The sequence below is a fragment of the Bubalus bubalis genome, chromosome 12, assembly GCF_019923935.1.
Source record: "Bubalus bubalis isolate 160015118507 breed Murrah chromosome 12, NDDB_SH_1, whole genome shotgun sequence".
Classification (NCBI taxonomy): Eukaryota; Metazoa; Chordata; class Mammalia; order Artiodactyla; family Bovidae; genus Bubalus; species Bubalus bubalis.
The window spans coordinates 82,537,102-82,554,458 of NC_059168.1; the positions used below are offsets into that span (position 1 = coordinate 82,537,102).

General features: G+C 41.6%; 1 protein-coding gene across 3 annotated transcripts in view; it reads left to right on the plus strand.

The window, feature by feature from the left end:
• NBAS (NBAS subunit of NRZ tethering complex) overlaps positions 1-17,357 on the plus strand; it is a 331,354-nt gene that overhangs the window by 202,148 nt on the left and 111,849 nt on the right. For all 3 annotated transcript variants that reach the window (XM_044926228.2, XM_025261541.3, XM_044926229.2), the window contains exons 39-40: positions 6,981-7,057; positions 7,505-7,642. In XM_044926228.2, the coding sequence (XP_044782163.2) occupies positions 6,981-7,057; positions 7,505-7,642 (215 nt within the window). The remainder of the gene's footprint in view (positions 1-6,980; positions 7,058-7,504; positions 7,643-17,357) is intronic.

The following is a 17,357-nucleotide window of genomic DNA, read 5'->3' on the forward strand; positions in this document are numbered from 1 at the left end:
TTAATAACCAGGAATTTGGAAACATTGACTTAAGTAATATCTTAACACATTATCAGTTAGAGGATTTTTGCAGAACCTAAGGCCTGTGACCAGCAATTTGCTGTGTAAGTGAATACTGAAACACTCTGGTCAATAACATTGGGGTAAAGTGAAAGTGAAGTCGCTCAGTCGTGACCGACCGTCAGCGACCCCATGGACCGCAGCTTTCCAGGCTCCTCCGTCCATGGGATTTTCCAGGCAAGAGTACTGGGGTTGGGTGCCATTGCCTTCTCCAAGTCTGAAAGTGAAGTGAAAGTGGCTCAATCATGTCCGACTCTTTACGACCCCATGGACTGTCCATGGAATTCTCTAGGCCAGAATACTGGAGTGGGTAGCCTTTCCCTTCTCCAAACATTGGGGTAACAAAAGATATATTAATACATCTCCAGTCAAGAATATGTTAATTTATGATTTAGCTTATGACATATATGTGTGTGTGTGTGTGTGTGTGTGTGTGTATTTGCATACCTCTCTTATAAAAAAAGGCAAGAAAATGGAACCACGTGCTAAAGGTTTGAAAGATGGCTGTGTGCTTGGAGAGACTCTGTCACACTGATTTCTCAGTTTATTAAAGCTTCTGCTGTTTTCCAGAGCTGTTTTTGGAGGAAGGTGGAGAGTACTTGAGAATAAGGTCCTGGTGGGGGCACAACTTTCCAGATTATTTGGCCTCCCTCTTTCATGGTGTTCTTAAAGTACCTGACCATCTTTGTGGTAGCTGGTAACTAAATGATTAGGCCTCAGAATGATCTGGAAGCATGAAGCAAATAGAGATTTTTGTGGAGGAGCTGTATGGATTGGGGGGTAGCACAGTGATAAGTCGGGGATCCCCTCCTGTTCCCTTTCTCACCATGTGTACATCATTCACTGAGGCATTGGCCCCTGAGCCACCTACTGCCCTTGCACCTGGAGTGTAACATTCAATCATAACTCAAAGTTGGTGATACCTTTTGACTACTTTCATCTAATTCTACCTTCCCCTACCCCCTGCCTCTGGTAACCACAAATCTAATCTCCTTTTCTGTGAGTTTGTTTCTGGAGTGTAATTGACCTACAAAATTGTTAGTTCCTGGTATATAGCATCATGATTTGATATTTCCGTATGTTATTACAAAATGATCACGTTTGGTTTCTCTTGAGGATGCTAATATATTTGAGACAGATATCATTAGCTATTTTATAGTGTCAAATATTTGTTAGAAACTCAACAGATTTGATGAATGATATAGGTTAAATGACCTAAATTAAAAATTACAGAAATGTGACTCCTGACTTTGGTTCAGAAGTAGGTCATGATACAAATTATACTTCCCAACACGATCTGACTTTTCAGAATTTTTTAATAAAGTTGATGAAAAGGTTTTTTATGGAGACTAGCTGAAGAAAATTGATCATTATTTATTTAGCTAAATGAATGATTTAATGGCTAATGATTTCTAAATCAATAATATGGGCAGCTTTCCTCTGTGAATTCCGTTCTGGAATTAAATTTATCATAGAGTGCTTTCCAGAGGCACTTATTTTGCAGAGAATTAGTGCTTGGAGGCTTAGGCATAGATTTCATCTGATTTCTAGACAAGTATTACTTGTCTAGAAAATGCAGTGTATTTTCTGCAAGGTTAGAAAATAAGCATTGCAAATTAAATTCATACACAGTGCTAAATGTAGGACAGATCTTTATTATTATATTTTTAAAAATAAATACATGTATTTTAAATGGTAATGAAAAATCACTGCAATATAGTCTACAGCCAGCAAGATATCTGGTGGATCCCATCCGATTGAAACCCTGTGGTTTCTGGACTACTTCAGATCCTCCTTGATAATTTTGTCATATGTAGCTTTACGTGGCTCACAGATTCAAGGTCTGAGAAGCTTCCTATATGTGGGGGTTTGAATTGCGCCTCAGTGAGGGCTGCTGAGAAAGTTGGGATGGGGTCAAGTGTGGGCAGTTATGACGTGTCTCCCCTTTCCCCTCCTCCCGTCTCTCCCCTCTCATCTTCCCCCAAGCCCCCCACCAAGTTGGTTTCCTTCAATAATTCAGTTGTTAGTGAGGAGGGGTTCTGGGTCAGCACTTGGGTTGTAGGGATTAATGAGCCGTGATCTGGCTGTGGGAGAAAAAAGATGTCACAAAGTGACTTTGACAGTTGTGTTAAGCATCAGGGAAGAGACATGATCCCTTTCCTTTCAACCTGGGGACGTAGGAGATGCTGGTGTGCCTGACACGGGTGATGGTAGCCTTTCCCGTCTTGGAGCAGCAGGGAGGCCACAGGCTTTGTGTGGCTGGAAACTCAGCTGCCTGAGTGCTAGAGAGGAGGCACATGTATACTTGTCCACACGGAACCCCGTTTGGGAAATAACTGTTGGGGAGCTTGAGCATTTGACCCTGTTTTCAGAAATATTTTTTCCCCTTTTCTTCCGTAAATATTTTATTAAGGAAATTTTCAAATGCATAGAAAAGTCAAGAAACTTCTACAGTGAACCTCCCATATACTCTCCACCTGGATTTCAACAATTATTTTACTACACTTGCTCTAGTCCTCCCACCAAATACAGCTTCTTTCTCTGACACATTTCAGAGTTGTGGGCATCGTTACTCGTTGCCTCTTGACATGCACTGTGCGTATCTTTAACTACAGTCAATATTTCTTACTTTTTTATTTTACAACAGTTTTATTATTTTTTTTTTCATTTACAAACAAAGAAATGCAAAAATCCTAAGTGTAGACATAAGACTGTGAGTTTTGACAAGCACAGCACCTGTGTGACCCTGACTCCTTTCAAGATGCAGAACTTTACTGTCACCCCAGAAAGTCGATGCCTCTTTCCTGAAAACACCCACCCCACACTCCCAATCGGAACTGACAAATGTTCAGTTTTTCCCCTGCTGTAGACGAGTTTTGACTGCTCTAGAATTCATTCAGTGGGATATATTCTTTTATGTGAAACGAGATTTATCTGCTTCTATCAGTAGGTTTTTTTTTCTATTCTTTCTTTCTTATTTTTTTAATAACTGAAAGGTATTCCACTGTATGAATATACCACAGTTTACCCCTTCTCCTGGAGAGGGACATGGGAGCTTTTTCCAACTGAGGGTTGTTATGAAAAAGCTGCTGTGAACTCAGCAGTTTTTGTGAACCTGTGTTTTTACGGACCTTTGTTTTTATTTCTCTAGGGTAACTATCTAAGGGTGGAGTTGATGAGCCAAAGTTTTTTAAGAAACTATCAGACCTGTTTTGTTGGCTGTTGTGGTTTTTCTGGGCTGTGGTTCTTTAAGACTTCAAGTTCTCCATCTGAATTTTACCTGCCTGGCAAGGAACAGACAGAAGCTTGCCCTTAGGATTGAAGCTGTAAAGATGGGAAACTCACAGGTGTCATTTCATTTTCCAAGTGGCATCTGCCCTCTACTTTCTGTCTGCTTTGAGTGCCTCACCAGTGCCTTAAGATACCTGTTTTTCATGCTTTATCCAGAGTACATAGTTTTCATCTGCAGGAGGGCTGTACAAGTAAGAGAACCCAATCCCAGAAGAATTTAAATCAGATGTAGTATTCTGGATTTCACTGGAGTTCATCTGATGAGAGTGGGGCAAAAGTCTGAGTCATCAATTCCCCGGAAAGATGAAACAGAAAGCCAGGGTACCTTTCTCTTAGGATTAATTCTGAGGAGTCAACTCATATCAATGAAGCTTACCCTGTGGAGAGGACTTTGGACTCACCCTCAACTTAAGCGATCTTCATCTTCTGTGGTTGAAGTAGATGTCAGGAGACCTCTTGAGAAATGGGCCAAATGGGCATTCAGGTGGATGAGATATGCCAGCTAAACGGCCGTCCTGGTGGAGATGCTGCAACAAGGACTTGGCTTAAAGTGAGAATTTGAAAAACACATGGCAATTTGGCGATAGCTATAAAAATTATAGTTGTGGGATTATTTGACCTAGTGATTCCGCTTCTAGGAAGTTATTCCATGAATTCTCACACATGGAAAATACGGCACATGTTCATTGCTTGTAATAGCATAAGATTGTCGATAGCCTGATACATACCGACAGAGAGAGATATCTTATTTTGTATGTCTCGTTTTCTGTCTGCGTTAGTCAGCTTGGGCTGATAGGACAGAATACTATAGACCAGGTGGCTTAAACAGCAAAAATTCCCAGTCTCACAGTTTGGAGACTGGAAATCAGATGCCAGTGTGGTTGGGTTCTGGTGAGTTATCTTCCTGGCTAACACACAGCTGCCTTCTCAGTGTGTCTTTACCTCAGGGCAGAGAGAGAGGGAGAGGGAGGCAGAAGGTATGAAGGGGGCAGAGTATGGGTTTTCATGGGAAATAACAGGCGAGGTCTGGTAGGCATGCTTGAGCAGGCTTGAGATGAACAGTTTGGGTAACTTTGGTGGACTCTGGGCTATGGGGTGATCTCTGCTATCTAGCACTTGGCCCTGGGGTGATCAGGGCAGAGGTGATATTGTGCCTGGAATGCAGAAGCCAGAGAAAGGGGCTGGTTCAGAGAACTGGCTCCGAGCTGGTTGGTTTGCACATCAGTGGTGTGCCCGCAGGGAAGCTGTTTGCTTTACTTGGCAACTGACTAGTTTGCCAGTAGCCCAGATTGACAAGACTCTTCCCCCTCAAATGTCAGTGCATTATAAATTGCAGAAAAGTTTTAAAATTGATGAATACTGTTGTGAATATGGGGCTTCCCTGGTGGCTCATTCAGTAAAGAATCTGCCTGTGATGCACGAGACCCGGGTTCGATCCCTGGGTTGGGAAGATCTCCTGGAGAAGGAAATGGCAACCCACTGCAGCACTCTTTGCTGGAGAATTCCATGGACAGAGGAGCCTGGCAGGCTACAGTCCATGGGGTCACAAGAGTCAGACATAAGAGTTGTTTATATGAAATGAAGCCTTTGCGGTTATTATTCACTTGGAGCAAATATATGTATTTTAAAATGATTATTTTCACTATTTGTAAAAATAACAATGATTCTTTGGACTCCTCTGAGGGTGATTTTTGTCATTACTTTTAGCTCATGGAAATTAATTATTTCTTTTCTCTTTTGCCTGCTAAAAGCTTTGTATTCAATGATATATGTTCAAGAAACACTGGTGACCATCTTTTAAGTTGTACCTGTGAAATAATATAACTATTTGAAAAATAAACCTATTGAAACTTATATTTTCAATCTAGTTTTTCCCTCACAAAGGTCTCTCAAGGGAACTCTGCTTTATTTCAGCCACGTCATCATTACTGTTCTTTGTTGTTTTTGTTTTTTGTTGGGTTGTTTTCCTTTTGGAATTTCCTTCAGGATCTGGAGCATATGCTTAGGAATATCTTCAGGGGTAGCATATTTTTTCATCCCTTGAAGGTGCTTTGATTTTTGGAAATCGCCAAATGCATATTAAATGGAGTGTAAGACTGAGTTGATGATAGGATTAAAAACAAAAAGAAAACAAGGAAAGAAACAAAGAAAAAAAGATCTGACTGGAAGTCAGTAATGGGACTGGATGGTTTTCCCAGGCAGGGCTCAGACTAGCGTCAAACACAACTCTGAGAGGGACGGTCCTCCATTAGCTGGGGGATCGGCCATTCACCTGGAATAAGGGCTCCTGAGCCATTCGAGACAGGGCTGGTTTTGATGAGTAGGTTTAGATTCTAAAAGCCAGAAAAGGGGTGGTTTGAAAACTGTCCTCTTTTGTACATAAGGAAGGGAAATATCTGAAGGAAGTAAAAATGGAGTGGAAAAAAGCTAGATGAGATTGGAGGTTGTAATTGTAGAGGAAATGAGTGTCTAGAGAACTCAGATTCTTTTACTAGAGGTGCTGTGCAAGAAGCCTAGTTCCCTTGTAGATGAGTCAGGCACAGGACATGGAGTTTTAGGTCACTTCTGACGCTCCACCCGCTTCGAGCTGGCTCATCTAGGCTCAGCTGGTAAAGAATCCACCTGCAATGCAGGAGACCAGGGTTCAATCCCTGAGTTGGGAAGATCCCCTGGAGAAGGGAAAGGCTACCCACTCCAGTATTCTGGCCTGAAGAACTGTATAGTCCATGGGGTTGCAAAGAGTCGGACATGGCTGAGCAACTTTCAGCTTCCTCTAATACACCATAAAATTATATGGTATATTTACAAAGTGAAATATTACTTACTTTGAATTATTTAGATGCTGTTTACCATCATTAGTGAAGATCAGGAGAGTCTGTGTTCTCTATAAAGAAAGTCTCCACTGTGATGACAGTGACTGACTGTATTGGCCACTTAAGGTCCTAAATGAATGCCTCCCTGTTAATACAAAATGGATATAAACACAGGTGTTACTCGCAGTGTTCTCTCTTGTAATAAATCCATGGCATTGATAGGTTGTTGCTTATATACAGAAGTTTTATAAAAGTTGTAACGGTCGGGATATTTTTAAGATGTTATATAATCAAAGCATGAAACTTGTTTTTCTTTTCGTGGAGTGTGGTGCAGAGAAAGAACCCAGCCATATTGTCAGGACTGTGGTAATCAAGAGAGTTACCTAAGTCTGCTCTCACAGATCTGTTGTTTTTCTGACCATGAGTGCTCACGCGGTCATCTTCCACAGTAGCTGTCATTGATATCCAGAATTGTATAGCATGGCCTGGGTCTCTAAAACCGGAAGCTTAGCTGGAAGTGACACCCTCACTGATCTGTTTGCACTTAGACTTTGTAGCTGCACTAACAGTATTCACACATGTAAGTAGCAGACGGCATAGTGTGTCTGAGTTAAGGCAAGACTACCATTTAACGTAGTTTCATATAATCTGTACTTCGATGGTGCTGAATAGACTTTCTCATAAAGCATCTTAAAAAGTTCTCTGAAGATAATTACAGTTGAAATCATGAAGGACTAAAATCGTGACACTTAGTAACCATGACTGTCACATGGATCCTCAAAGAAAATAATGAATTTTTTTTCCCCCTGCATTCAGTTCTCTTACAGCTAGCAAGTGACGCTTTACCAAATGATATGACCTTGGCTCTTGCTTATCTCCTGGCCTTACCAGAGGTAAGTTTACCCTTAACCAAGAGAAAAAGGACTTAAAAAATGAATAAACTGAAAGTCTCTACTGGGGATTTTCACCAGTGAATTGTTATTGCATGTGTCATTTCCTTCTGGTTGTGCCTCTGCATAATGGAAGGGCTGTGGTCAGTATCTCAAGAGTAAAGTCTACAATGTTAGCTGAAATCTTGATTTTAAAATCTGTGGTCAGTATCTCAAGAGTAAAGTCTACAATGTTATCTGAAATCTTGATTTTAAAATCTGCTTTCACATGCATAGGATCTGCCTTTATAATCTGTCTGAATTTTAATGTAGTCATGTTAAGATGAGCTTGAGTCAATTTGATAGAAACTTTGAACCAAAATTCTACAGTAAGGACTAAAAATGTAATGGTTTATGATGGTTGTGCCAATTTCCTTTCAGCTGAGCTCTTTCTTTTGTTCTCCCTTGTAGGTGTTAGATGCTAACAAGTGCTTTGAAAAGCAGTCCCACTCGGCTCTCTCTCTCCAATTGGCAGCCTATTATTATAGCCTCCAGATCTATGCCCAGTTGGCTCCATGTTTCAGGGACAAATGCCATCCTCTTTACAGGGTGAGTCCTCAGTTTCCACTTTATTAATGAGAAATGGTAAAGCTTTTCTAAAATAGTTAAAACATGTATTTACCTCTTTGGAGGGACTGAAGCACTTTGCATTCAGAATGCATTCACAGTGGCTGTGTTAGATGGAGTTGCTTTTCCATGCATTAATAAGAGGCAGAGGTTCTAGTATGTAAGGTGAGTGTTGCTGCTGCTGCTGCTAAGTCGCTTCAGTCGTGTCCGACTCTGTGCGACCCTGTAGACGGCAGCCTACCAGGCTCCCCCGTCCCTGGGATTCTCCAGGCAAGAACACTGGAGTGGTTGCCATTGCCTTCTCCAATGCATGAAAGTGAAAAGTGAAAATGAAGTCGTTCAGTCATGTCCGACTCTCAGTGACCCCCATGGACTGCAGCCCACCAGGCTCCTCCATCCATGGGATTTTCCAGGCAAGAGTACTGAAGTGGGGTGCCATCGCCTTCTCCGAAAGTGAATGTTGATTCACCCCTAACTTCTCTGTCATTTATTTTATTTTACAGCATTCTTAGGAAAGGCTGAAGTAGTAGAGGAGAAACGGAGAACTGGCTTTGTAACTACTTTCTCAAGAGGAAGATGGCTCTGATTTAGGACAGTATGCAGTGTTGTTCTTTGAACAGCACTGCACTTTTATTTATTTTTAAGCCAGAGAGGTATGAGAGTAGTAATTGTGCAGGTGAAATGTTGAGACATACTATGCCTACTTACTCCCATGGTTCTGACACCTTTTATTAAATTTATTGTTAATTTCTGAATGAGCGCACCTAAGCTTGACCTCAAGTTACATTGCCTTCTTTTCTGGACCCAAAAGTGTTTCAGGTGCTGCTAGAAAATGGAAGGCCTCTAGGTTTACTTGTCTGCACCAGCTTTAAGCATCAGCATTCAGAAATTATCTCCTTTTTATACTGGGTATTTTAAGAGAATTACCACTTTGAGAATAGATAAGCAAATAGATTAGACTTTCAAATCCACTCTGTGTACAAATTCAAGGCTCAGTGTCTATTGAGGCAGGATTCTTCCTCTGACCCAGAGCAGACTGCAGAGAAAGAATTTGGATGCCTTGGCCATCCAAAACATATCTAAGAGCCTGTAAGTATATGAAAACATTCTGTTCATGGCAGAATCTGTGGCTTTGATTCATCAGTTTTTATTTAGAAAGAGAAAGGGGAATGAGCAAACTCGCTGCCACACAGGTTACTCTCCCAAGGGCATCATCATTAAGAGTGGGTATTGTTTTCAGAAATGGGTATATTAGGATGAAGTTTGGGCCAAGAAAAGGACTGTCTTTTTTAGGCTAGTTCATGTATTACTTTATTTGGGAAATTTTGAATTTCTTTTTTTGATAGCTACTGCTGCTTTGTACTACTTTTTTCCCCTATACTCTAGAAATTTTCCTTTGTTTTGCTTTTATATCACAGGTATGTTTTTGTTTGAGATAAGGAATTGACTTACTATGTTATAAATGGAGGGAAAGAAGTGATTATATATAGGTGAAAGTGTGGCAGGTTAATTTCTGGAACAGTGTACTTACTTAATGGAACAAGCATCGTCTCTTCCTTTCTGTTGCTTCTGCATCTTTTTCCAGGCATCTGGCAGAGCAGCCTTTCCGGAATGGAGGTCTGGGCTTCCTCTCCTCCACTTCAGTGCTTCAGTGGTTTCCCATGGCCCTAGCGAGGTCGTCTGGCCTCTGTTTCCTCACCTTCATTTTCCTTTTGTTCCAGCTGTACCAAGCTGCTTAAAGTTCTCACACAGCCCGTGTATTCTCTGTTCCTTGTCTTCAGCACGTTGTAATCTTTTGCCCATAATGTTTCGCCAGCGTGCCTTTGCTTAGTGCTCAGGTCCTGCCACCTGCCACCATCCTGTCGTGCCCCCAAGCTGTGCTGGATGCTCCTCTGTGTGCCTGTACTGCCCTTTCCTTACCTCGTGACTTTTATACTGTGTTACTTTGTATTTACCTATTTTCATCTCACTGGATAACGAGCTGTTTCAGGCCAGTGTCTGTGTTGTATTCATTGGTTTCCTCGTTGCAGGACCTGGAATGTCAAGGGGAGTAAATGGGTGTTCCCTGGGGTAGAATATTGAAAATTAATGAGTCATCCTTCAGTACATAGGAGGCAGTTGGATAATGTGTGTGTGTTTATCAGAAATATTCGTCAGATGACTGCTTGTGCCAGGCAGTGTTCTAGGTCCTGGGAAGACGGTAGTGGACAGTGTGTAAAAAACCCTTCCCCTTTTCATATTTACATTCTGTTTGGGGAGGGGCACCATCAACAACAACAAAAAGTAAATATATCCTTTGTTTGATTATGATAAGAGCTTTGCAAACAAAAAGCAAAGAAGAAAGTTAAGCAGTGGAGTACAGTTTAAAACAGGCTCAGGAAAGGCCTGAGTTAAGAGGGTGACCTTTGACTAAAGAAAAGGATGAGCGTAGCACGAGTAAGACTGAGGGGAGGATAGCATTCCAGATAAAAGGATGGAACCTATAACAGAGAAGTTGAAATGTCCCTGTGCCATCCTATGTACTCTAGTGTTTTTTCACAAGTATTTAAGGAAGTATTGAAAGTATTACTTTATAAAATGTGAGGCACAGAAGTGTTGCCCCACTCCAGAGGGAAAGTATAGCAGTGGAGTCGGTGACCAGACTTCACTGTGACCCGTTCAGGTCTCCTCTAGGCCGGGAAGGTGTCAGGAGGGGTCACAGCAGTGGTGTATGTGGGGCTTGTTTAGGGACGCTCTCTGGGAACGGTAGAAGGATGAGACTCACCTTGGGAAGGCATAGGCTGTCTTAGTACCTTTCACATTCATTCTGCCATTTGATCCACTGAGCAGCCTCATTTTGCAGAAGTGGCAGCCTCTGCAGAAGTTAAGACTCAGACAAATTGGGTTACTTGCTCAGGGTCGCTCCGGTAGAAAGTGACCTCAGTCACCGGAGCTCCTGATTCCAGTCTTTACCTGCCCATTGTCTGGTCGTGCGGCCACTGCAGCTTTGTTTCAGAAGCAGTGTGTCCCTGTGTTTTGGACCCAAGTGATCTCTGGCTTGCACCCCAGCATGATGTTGCTACCCGCTTTGCAGTGGCTGCTGGCTGAAACCTCTACTCCCGTGTTTGACAGGGAAGCCACTCAGTGAGCACTGGTGGCTCTTCCTCAGCCCACCAGTCATGATCCCGACACTGGCTCATTTGAAGTTTATGTTCTGACTGTTCAGACTGTATATTTCTCTGAATTTGACATCCTTTCCCATGCCTTCGTGTCTGTGCAGATGTAATTCTCCTGCCTGAAATACCTCTTCTTCCCACTAGTAGCAGATAAGTCTGAGCTTAAAAAAGCTGCCTGTGTGAAACTTTCTCTGCTGCCTGAAATGATTTTTTTTTTTAATTCTCTTTCTTACCTTTCTAATTATTGTAAATACATCTTTTTTTTTTTTTTTTTAAGTTGAAAAGTAAAGTTAAAGTCACTCAGTCATATCCGACTCTTTGCGACCCCATGGACTGTAGCCTACCAGGCTCCTCTGTCCATGGAATTCTCCAGGCCAGAATACTGGAGTGAGTAGCCTTTCCCTTCTCCAGGGAATCTTCCCAACCCAGGGATCGAACCCAGGTCTCCCACGTTGCAGGCAGATTCTTTACCAGCTGAGCCACAAGTTAATTTCTGTCTCTGACGGCTCTCTTCCAGACTTCCCCTAGAGCGGATCTTGAGGCTGTGGTAGCCAGTGCACCTCGTCTTCTTTCCACATATGATCCTGTTGAGGGCAGGAGTCCCCGTCTATTCAGAATCCCCAGGACATCACCTCCCTCTAGTTTCTCAGTGACTGTTTGTTGGCATGTGACTAATTTGAGGAATCATTTCAGCTGCTATGTGAACAGCCATCAGTATTACGTTTTGGGAGTCCTGACTTTTCATGGACGGGCCTGTTAGCTGGATGTTTTAAGTAGGTTTGCATTGTCCATTGACTACCTAATGGCTCATTATTTGAGTCTTTTCAGAATCTCTCCCTGCAAAAAACCACACTGCTGAGTTTGAATTAGACATGACAAACTTCTGATGAATCATCTTGGAAATGGAGATCCAAGTGGTTTCAATTTGTTGCCCACACATAATAACTCTCCACGAAGCTTTGCTTCCACTCAGTTGTCAGTTCAGCTTGTTTCTGTTTGTACAGTCTTTTCACATTTTCTCTTTGTACTCGCTGCAGTTCTGAGCTGTGGGAATGATAACTTAGGTAGATTACTAGGTTTGAATGAAAGTGTTGATATGATTTGTGGTGTCATTTCTGATAAGAAGCCTGTGCATCTTGGTGCAAAGCACATCCTGTGTCAGCCACACAGACCTCCAGGACCTGGCAGCAAACCTGGGTGATCATTGGAGCAGCCCAGCAGGCCTTTTTTCTTTTTAATATTTATTGATTGACTGATTGACTGATTGATGGATTGATTTAGCTAGCTGCACCAGATCTTAGTTGCAGCATATGGACTCTAGTTCCCCGACCAGGGATCGAACCCAGGCCCCCTGCCCTGGGAGTGTGGAGTCTTAGCCACCTGACCACTGGGGAAGTCCCTCATGTTTCTTTTTAGAGATCTATAATGATAATTGGCAAATGGTCACTTGCAGAGAATTTCCTCTTCTAGTATTTATCCTAATCAACTTTTTATGTTGAAAAAAACAATGCACAAACATGGCAAAAAACAGATGAAGAAAATAGGATAAAACAAAAGGTCAGTTTCCTTTTTGTATCCCTCCAGAAATAGTTATGGATGTACATATTTATATAACAACTTTTTAATACAGATATGAGTAAGTTATACACATTTCTGTACCTTGTTTATTCGTATCTTACCTTTGTAATTATTGTAACTGCATCTTTTTTTACAAATTGAAGTATTTAATTGTTTTTTTTTACAAATTGAAGTATTGAAATTAACAAAGTGTTAATTTCTGGTATACAAACAAAGTGGTTCAGTTATACATATAAGCATGCAAGTACACACGTGCAGATATTCTTTTCCATTGTAGGTTATTACAAGATATTGAATATAGCTCCCTGTGCTATACAGTATTACCTCATTGTTTATTTATTTTATACAGAATACTGTGTATCTGCTAATCTCAAACTCCTAATTTATCCCTCTTCACGTATATGCATCTTGAAGTGTAATTTCTCTAGCTTAAAAAAAAAAAAGTTTAAGAAGATAAAATCATTTAAAAATGGAAATGTGTCTTTTAGTTTTATATGCTAGAGAATCAAACCTAGCAGGGGATGAAATTCAAAACTTTATGGTAGACTATTTCTAAGATGCATTTTTTTAAGCTACTAATTGAAAATACTAAGTAGAAAATTATCTCAAGCAAATACAACCCTAGAGGGAAAACATACCACCTGTTTAAAACTTTCCAAACAGTATTACCAAGAAATGGAGACTATAAGCCTGAATGGATTTATTACCTCTACTAGTTAGTAGTACTAGATGAAGTCATTCAACATTCTAGTCTCATAAATATTTATGTACATTAAATTTTTTTTTTTTTTTTTTACAGGGACCTGGCCATAGTCTTTAAAGAAGGCATATTTTTTTTTTTCTACACCTTAAAGAAACTGCATTGCCAGATTTGGGGGGAAAATTAGAATAATTTATTCTCTACACTTCTTAAATTTTTTATGCCTTTTTATGTTTTCAGTTTTTGTAGTATCATTTCAATACCGAATATGGGAGATTTCAAAGCTACCCGTAAAGTCCTTCAAAAGTTTCTTAAAGGCTAAAAACTTTTGTACTCATGGATCATGTCATTGAACTTAGGTGGAAAAAGAGGGAGAAAGATTTGAATATACTCTGCTCAAAAATTAGTGACTTGACATGTAAAGCTGGATGTAGGACATTCAAGGAGCTCTGCTGGCAGGGTAGGGAGCAGGGCCTGGTACAGTGGAGAGCCCACAAGACAAGAGATCAGGAGGCTTGAGTCTCTTCCTTGCTGTGAGACTCCAGCTCAGGATGCCTAATTGGAGATTGGCATCTATAAAGCAGTTACCAGCAGTCTCCTGTGCCCATCACTGGGTTGGTATGAAGGTCAGATCAAAATCATGTGAAAGTGCTTTAGAAACTTTAATGCTGTGCACTTGTGAAGTGAATGAATGAATGTATGAAATGAAGTGTTGGGCTGAGTAGAGGATGCTTTTGGAATATATTGAGAGAAATGGTGATGAGCCCAGGGGAAGAATTGTTACTAGAATTTAAAACTTACATTGGAAGTAATCATGACAGGTAAAGTTTCTCGAGGAAGGGATAGAAAGTAGTAGTGATAATGATTAGAAAATAATTTGCATGGAAAGCTAGAACTTAAAACATGCTCATCCATCTACTCTCTATGAAGCGTCTGTCAAGAACCAAGTATTGGTTGGCCAAAAGATTGGTTCGAATTTTTGCCCCAAATTGCATCTCTAGTAAGCAAAGGATCTGGTATATAAACTAGTACTGCTCATGTAAAAGCTGCTGCTGCTCTTTGGTGTGTCCCCCTTTTACTCCACAACTCTAATGTGCTGTGGGAAAGACACATCCACTAAGTACACCTGGTTTCTGCCCTCTAGAAACTAATTTAATACTTAAAAGAGAGGCAATGTAAAGTATGCAATAAACGTACAATTAAAGTGTAACAGATGTATCAGTAATGTGCGTGCATAGTCATTGAGTCATGTCCTACTCTTTGCAACCCCATGTTCTGCAGCCTGCCAGGCTCCTCTGTCCATGGGATTCTCCAGGCAAGAATACTGTAGTGGGTTGCCATTTCCCTCTCCAGGGTCTCTTCCCGGTCCAGGGATCAAACCCATATCTTTTGAGTCTCCTGGATTGGCAGGCAGCTTCTTTACCACTGTGCTACCTGGGAATACCTTTGAGTAAATTCCATAATTGCTTTCATTTTTGGAGCCCCTCCTACGGACCAGGTCTTGGTTTGTGTATTTTATATGTGTGTGTGTGTATAGTTTCTTAGGCTTTGTGCAACCATGCAAGCTATAGTATATTGCCATTTTATAGATAAGACTATTAAGTTTGTAGTTGTTAAGTAGCTTGCACAAGGACATTCAGCTAGTAACTTATGTGTATCCCTGTTTATTACACTCTGTCATGCCATTTTCTTCATTGGAAAAAAAGAATAGGTGTTTTTTTGCCACATATGAAAATGAAGGTTGTATGTGGAGACTTGAAACTCTCTGTGAGATAAAGAAAAGCCAGTGTAATGTTAGTAGTAGCAATTATGTGCATTATTGCTGTGTGCTATTCAATACTCTTGGAGCTGAACTCTTTAACCTGGTTTGGGAATTTGCTTCGTAAATGGTGTTAGAATGGTGTCCTCTCCCAATACAGGTACCAAATCCATGAGATGCCAGAAAACAGAGTGAGAAAATGAGTATGGTACAATAACCGTAAGAAGCCTTTGGGAGAGTGAAGGTGGTCGGTTCCATGAGTAGGGAGTAGGAACCAACAGCCTGGTAGAGCAGGGCATGGAGTCATCGAGAGATGGGCTGCCTGGTTGTCGCTCTGCCTTCCGAGCACACTGGGCAGTTTGAGGCTGGAGGACTTGAGTCTGAAATCAGAGGGTCAGAATATACATGGAAAAAAGCCTTCTTCACTGTTTTGATCAACGTGAGTTAGCTCAGATCAGTCGCTCAGTCGTGTCCGACTCTTTGCGACCCCATGAATCACAGCACACCAGGCCTCCCTGTCCATCACCAACTCCCGGAGTTCCCTGAGACTCATGTCCATCGAGTCAGTGATGCCATCCAGCCATCTCATCCTCTGTCGTCCCCTTCTCCTCCTGCCCCCAATCCCTCCCAGCATCAGAGTCTTTTGCAGTGAGTCAACACTTCACATGAGGTGGCCAAAGTACGCTAGTGGAGTGCAAAACCAGTACAAAGAGCTCCCTGAAAGAACACCTCAGAAGAGCTGTCCTGCTGCCCTAAGATCCCAGTTGCTGGATATTTGCTCCTGCTCTCTCTCTTTCTAGGCAGAAAAGTGCTTACTGGATGAGGTGTGAGATGAGCAGGCAACAACAGGGCACACCAGGATGCAGAGCAGGTGTAGATGGGCTGCTGGCTCCCTGGCAACATCCGTATGCCAGACAGCTTCAGAGGGGGCTGTGCCTCTGGGGGGTGGTTCAGGGAGGGGCCTCATGAGCTTCAGTCTGTAAGCAGAAGGGAATCGGCTTAAATGACAGATGAAGAGGCACTAAGAGCCTAGGGATGGGATCTGATTTGCCTAAATCCATTGCCAGATATACCAGCCTTATACAGCTTATTCCCAAATCACTTCTAAATGCAGTTAGATCAGCTTTGTGCACTCCATCTTCCCATCAGGGCTTAGCACATATTCTCGCCTTTACTGGAATTTGTTTCCCTGTTTTTTTTTTTAATATATAATAATTTAATTTATTTTTAGCCATGCTGGGTCTTCCTTGCTGCACAGGCGTTTTTCTTTTTTTTTTTTTAATTTTATTTTATTTTTAAACTTTACAATATTGTATTGGTTCTGCCATATATTGAAATGAATCCGCCACAGGCATACATGTGTTCCCCATCCTGAACCCTCCTCCCTCCTCCCTCCCCATACCATCCCTCTGGGTCGTCCCAGTGCACCAGCCCCAAGCATCCAGTATCGTGGTACTGGCACAAAGACAGAAATATAGATCAATGGAACAAAATAGAAAGCCCGGAGATTAATCCACGCACATATGGACACCTTATCTGTGACAAAGGAGGCAAGAATATACAATGGATTAAAGACAATCTCTTTAACAACTGGTGCTGGGAAAACTGGTCAACCACTTGTAAAAGAATGAAACTAGACCACTTTCTAACACCATACACAAAAATAAACTCAAAATGGATTAAAGATCTAAACGTAAGACCAGAAACTATAAAACTTCTAGAGGAGAACATAGGCAAAACACTCTCCGACAGGTGTTTTTCTAATTGCGGCAAGCAGAGACTAGTTGCGGTGCGAGGGATTCTCATCGTGGTGGCTTCTCTTGTTGCAGAGCACAGGCTCTAGGATGTGTGGGCTTCGGCAGTTGTGGCTCCCAGGCTCTAGAGCACAGGTTCAGTAGTTGTGGCCCATGGGCTTAGTTGCTCCAAAGCACATGGGATCTTCCCGGACCAGGGATTGAACCCATGTCTCCTGCATTGGCAGGTGAATTCTTTACCAGTAAGCCATGAGGGGAAGCCCTGTTTCTTGATGGCCTTTTTACTACTTAACACCTGAATAGTTGGACTAGAAATTAACTCTTCCACGAAGCCCTGCTTGACACATGCCCGAAGCCAACCCCTCTGTATTCATTCCCATAGCACCCTGTGCTTAGTGGTATCAAACCATTTACAGTCATTTGCTTGTCTTTCCTTATAGACTACATTCCTGGAGGAAAGGGTCACATCTTCTTAGGACATCACCTGGCACATAATAGGTGCATAGAAAGTATTTGTTGAGTTAATGACAGGTGATCTTACAGCTACTTGGGAGCATTGGTTTTCAAAGCCGGGTCTTTTGACTTGAGATAGATATCTGCAGTTTTTGAAGACAGGACTCAGTGTATGCATAGAGATAGGGGAAGCATTTAGTAAAAAGTTGACCTTTTCTTAAATCTACCTGTTGGAATCCAAGAAGATTTCTTTAATTGGTTTTTATCATCACTCCCAGACTGTTCTTTAATAGGATCA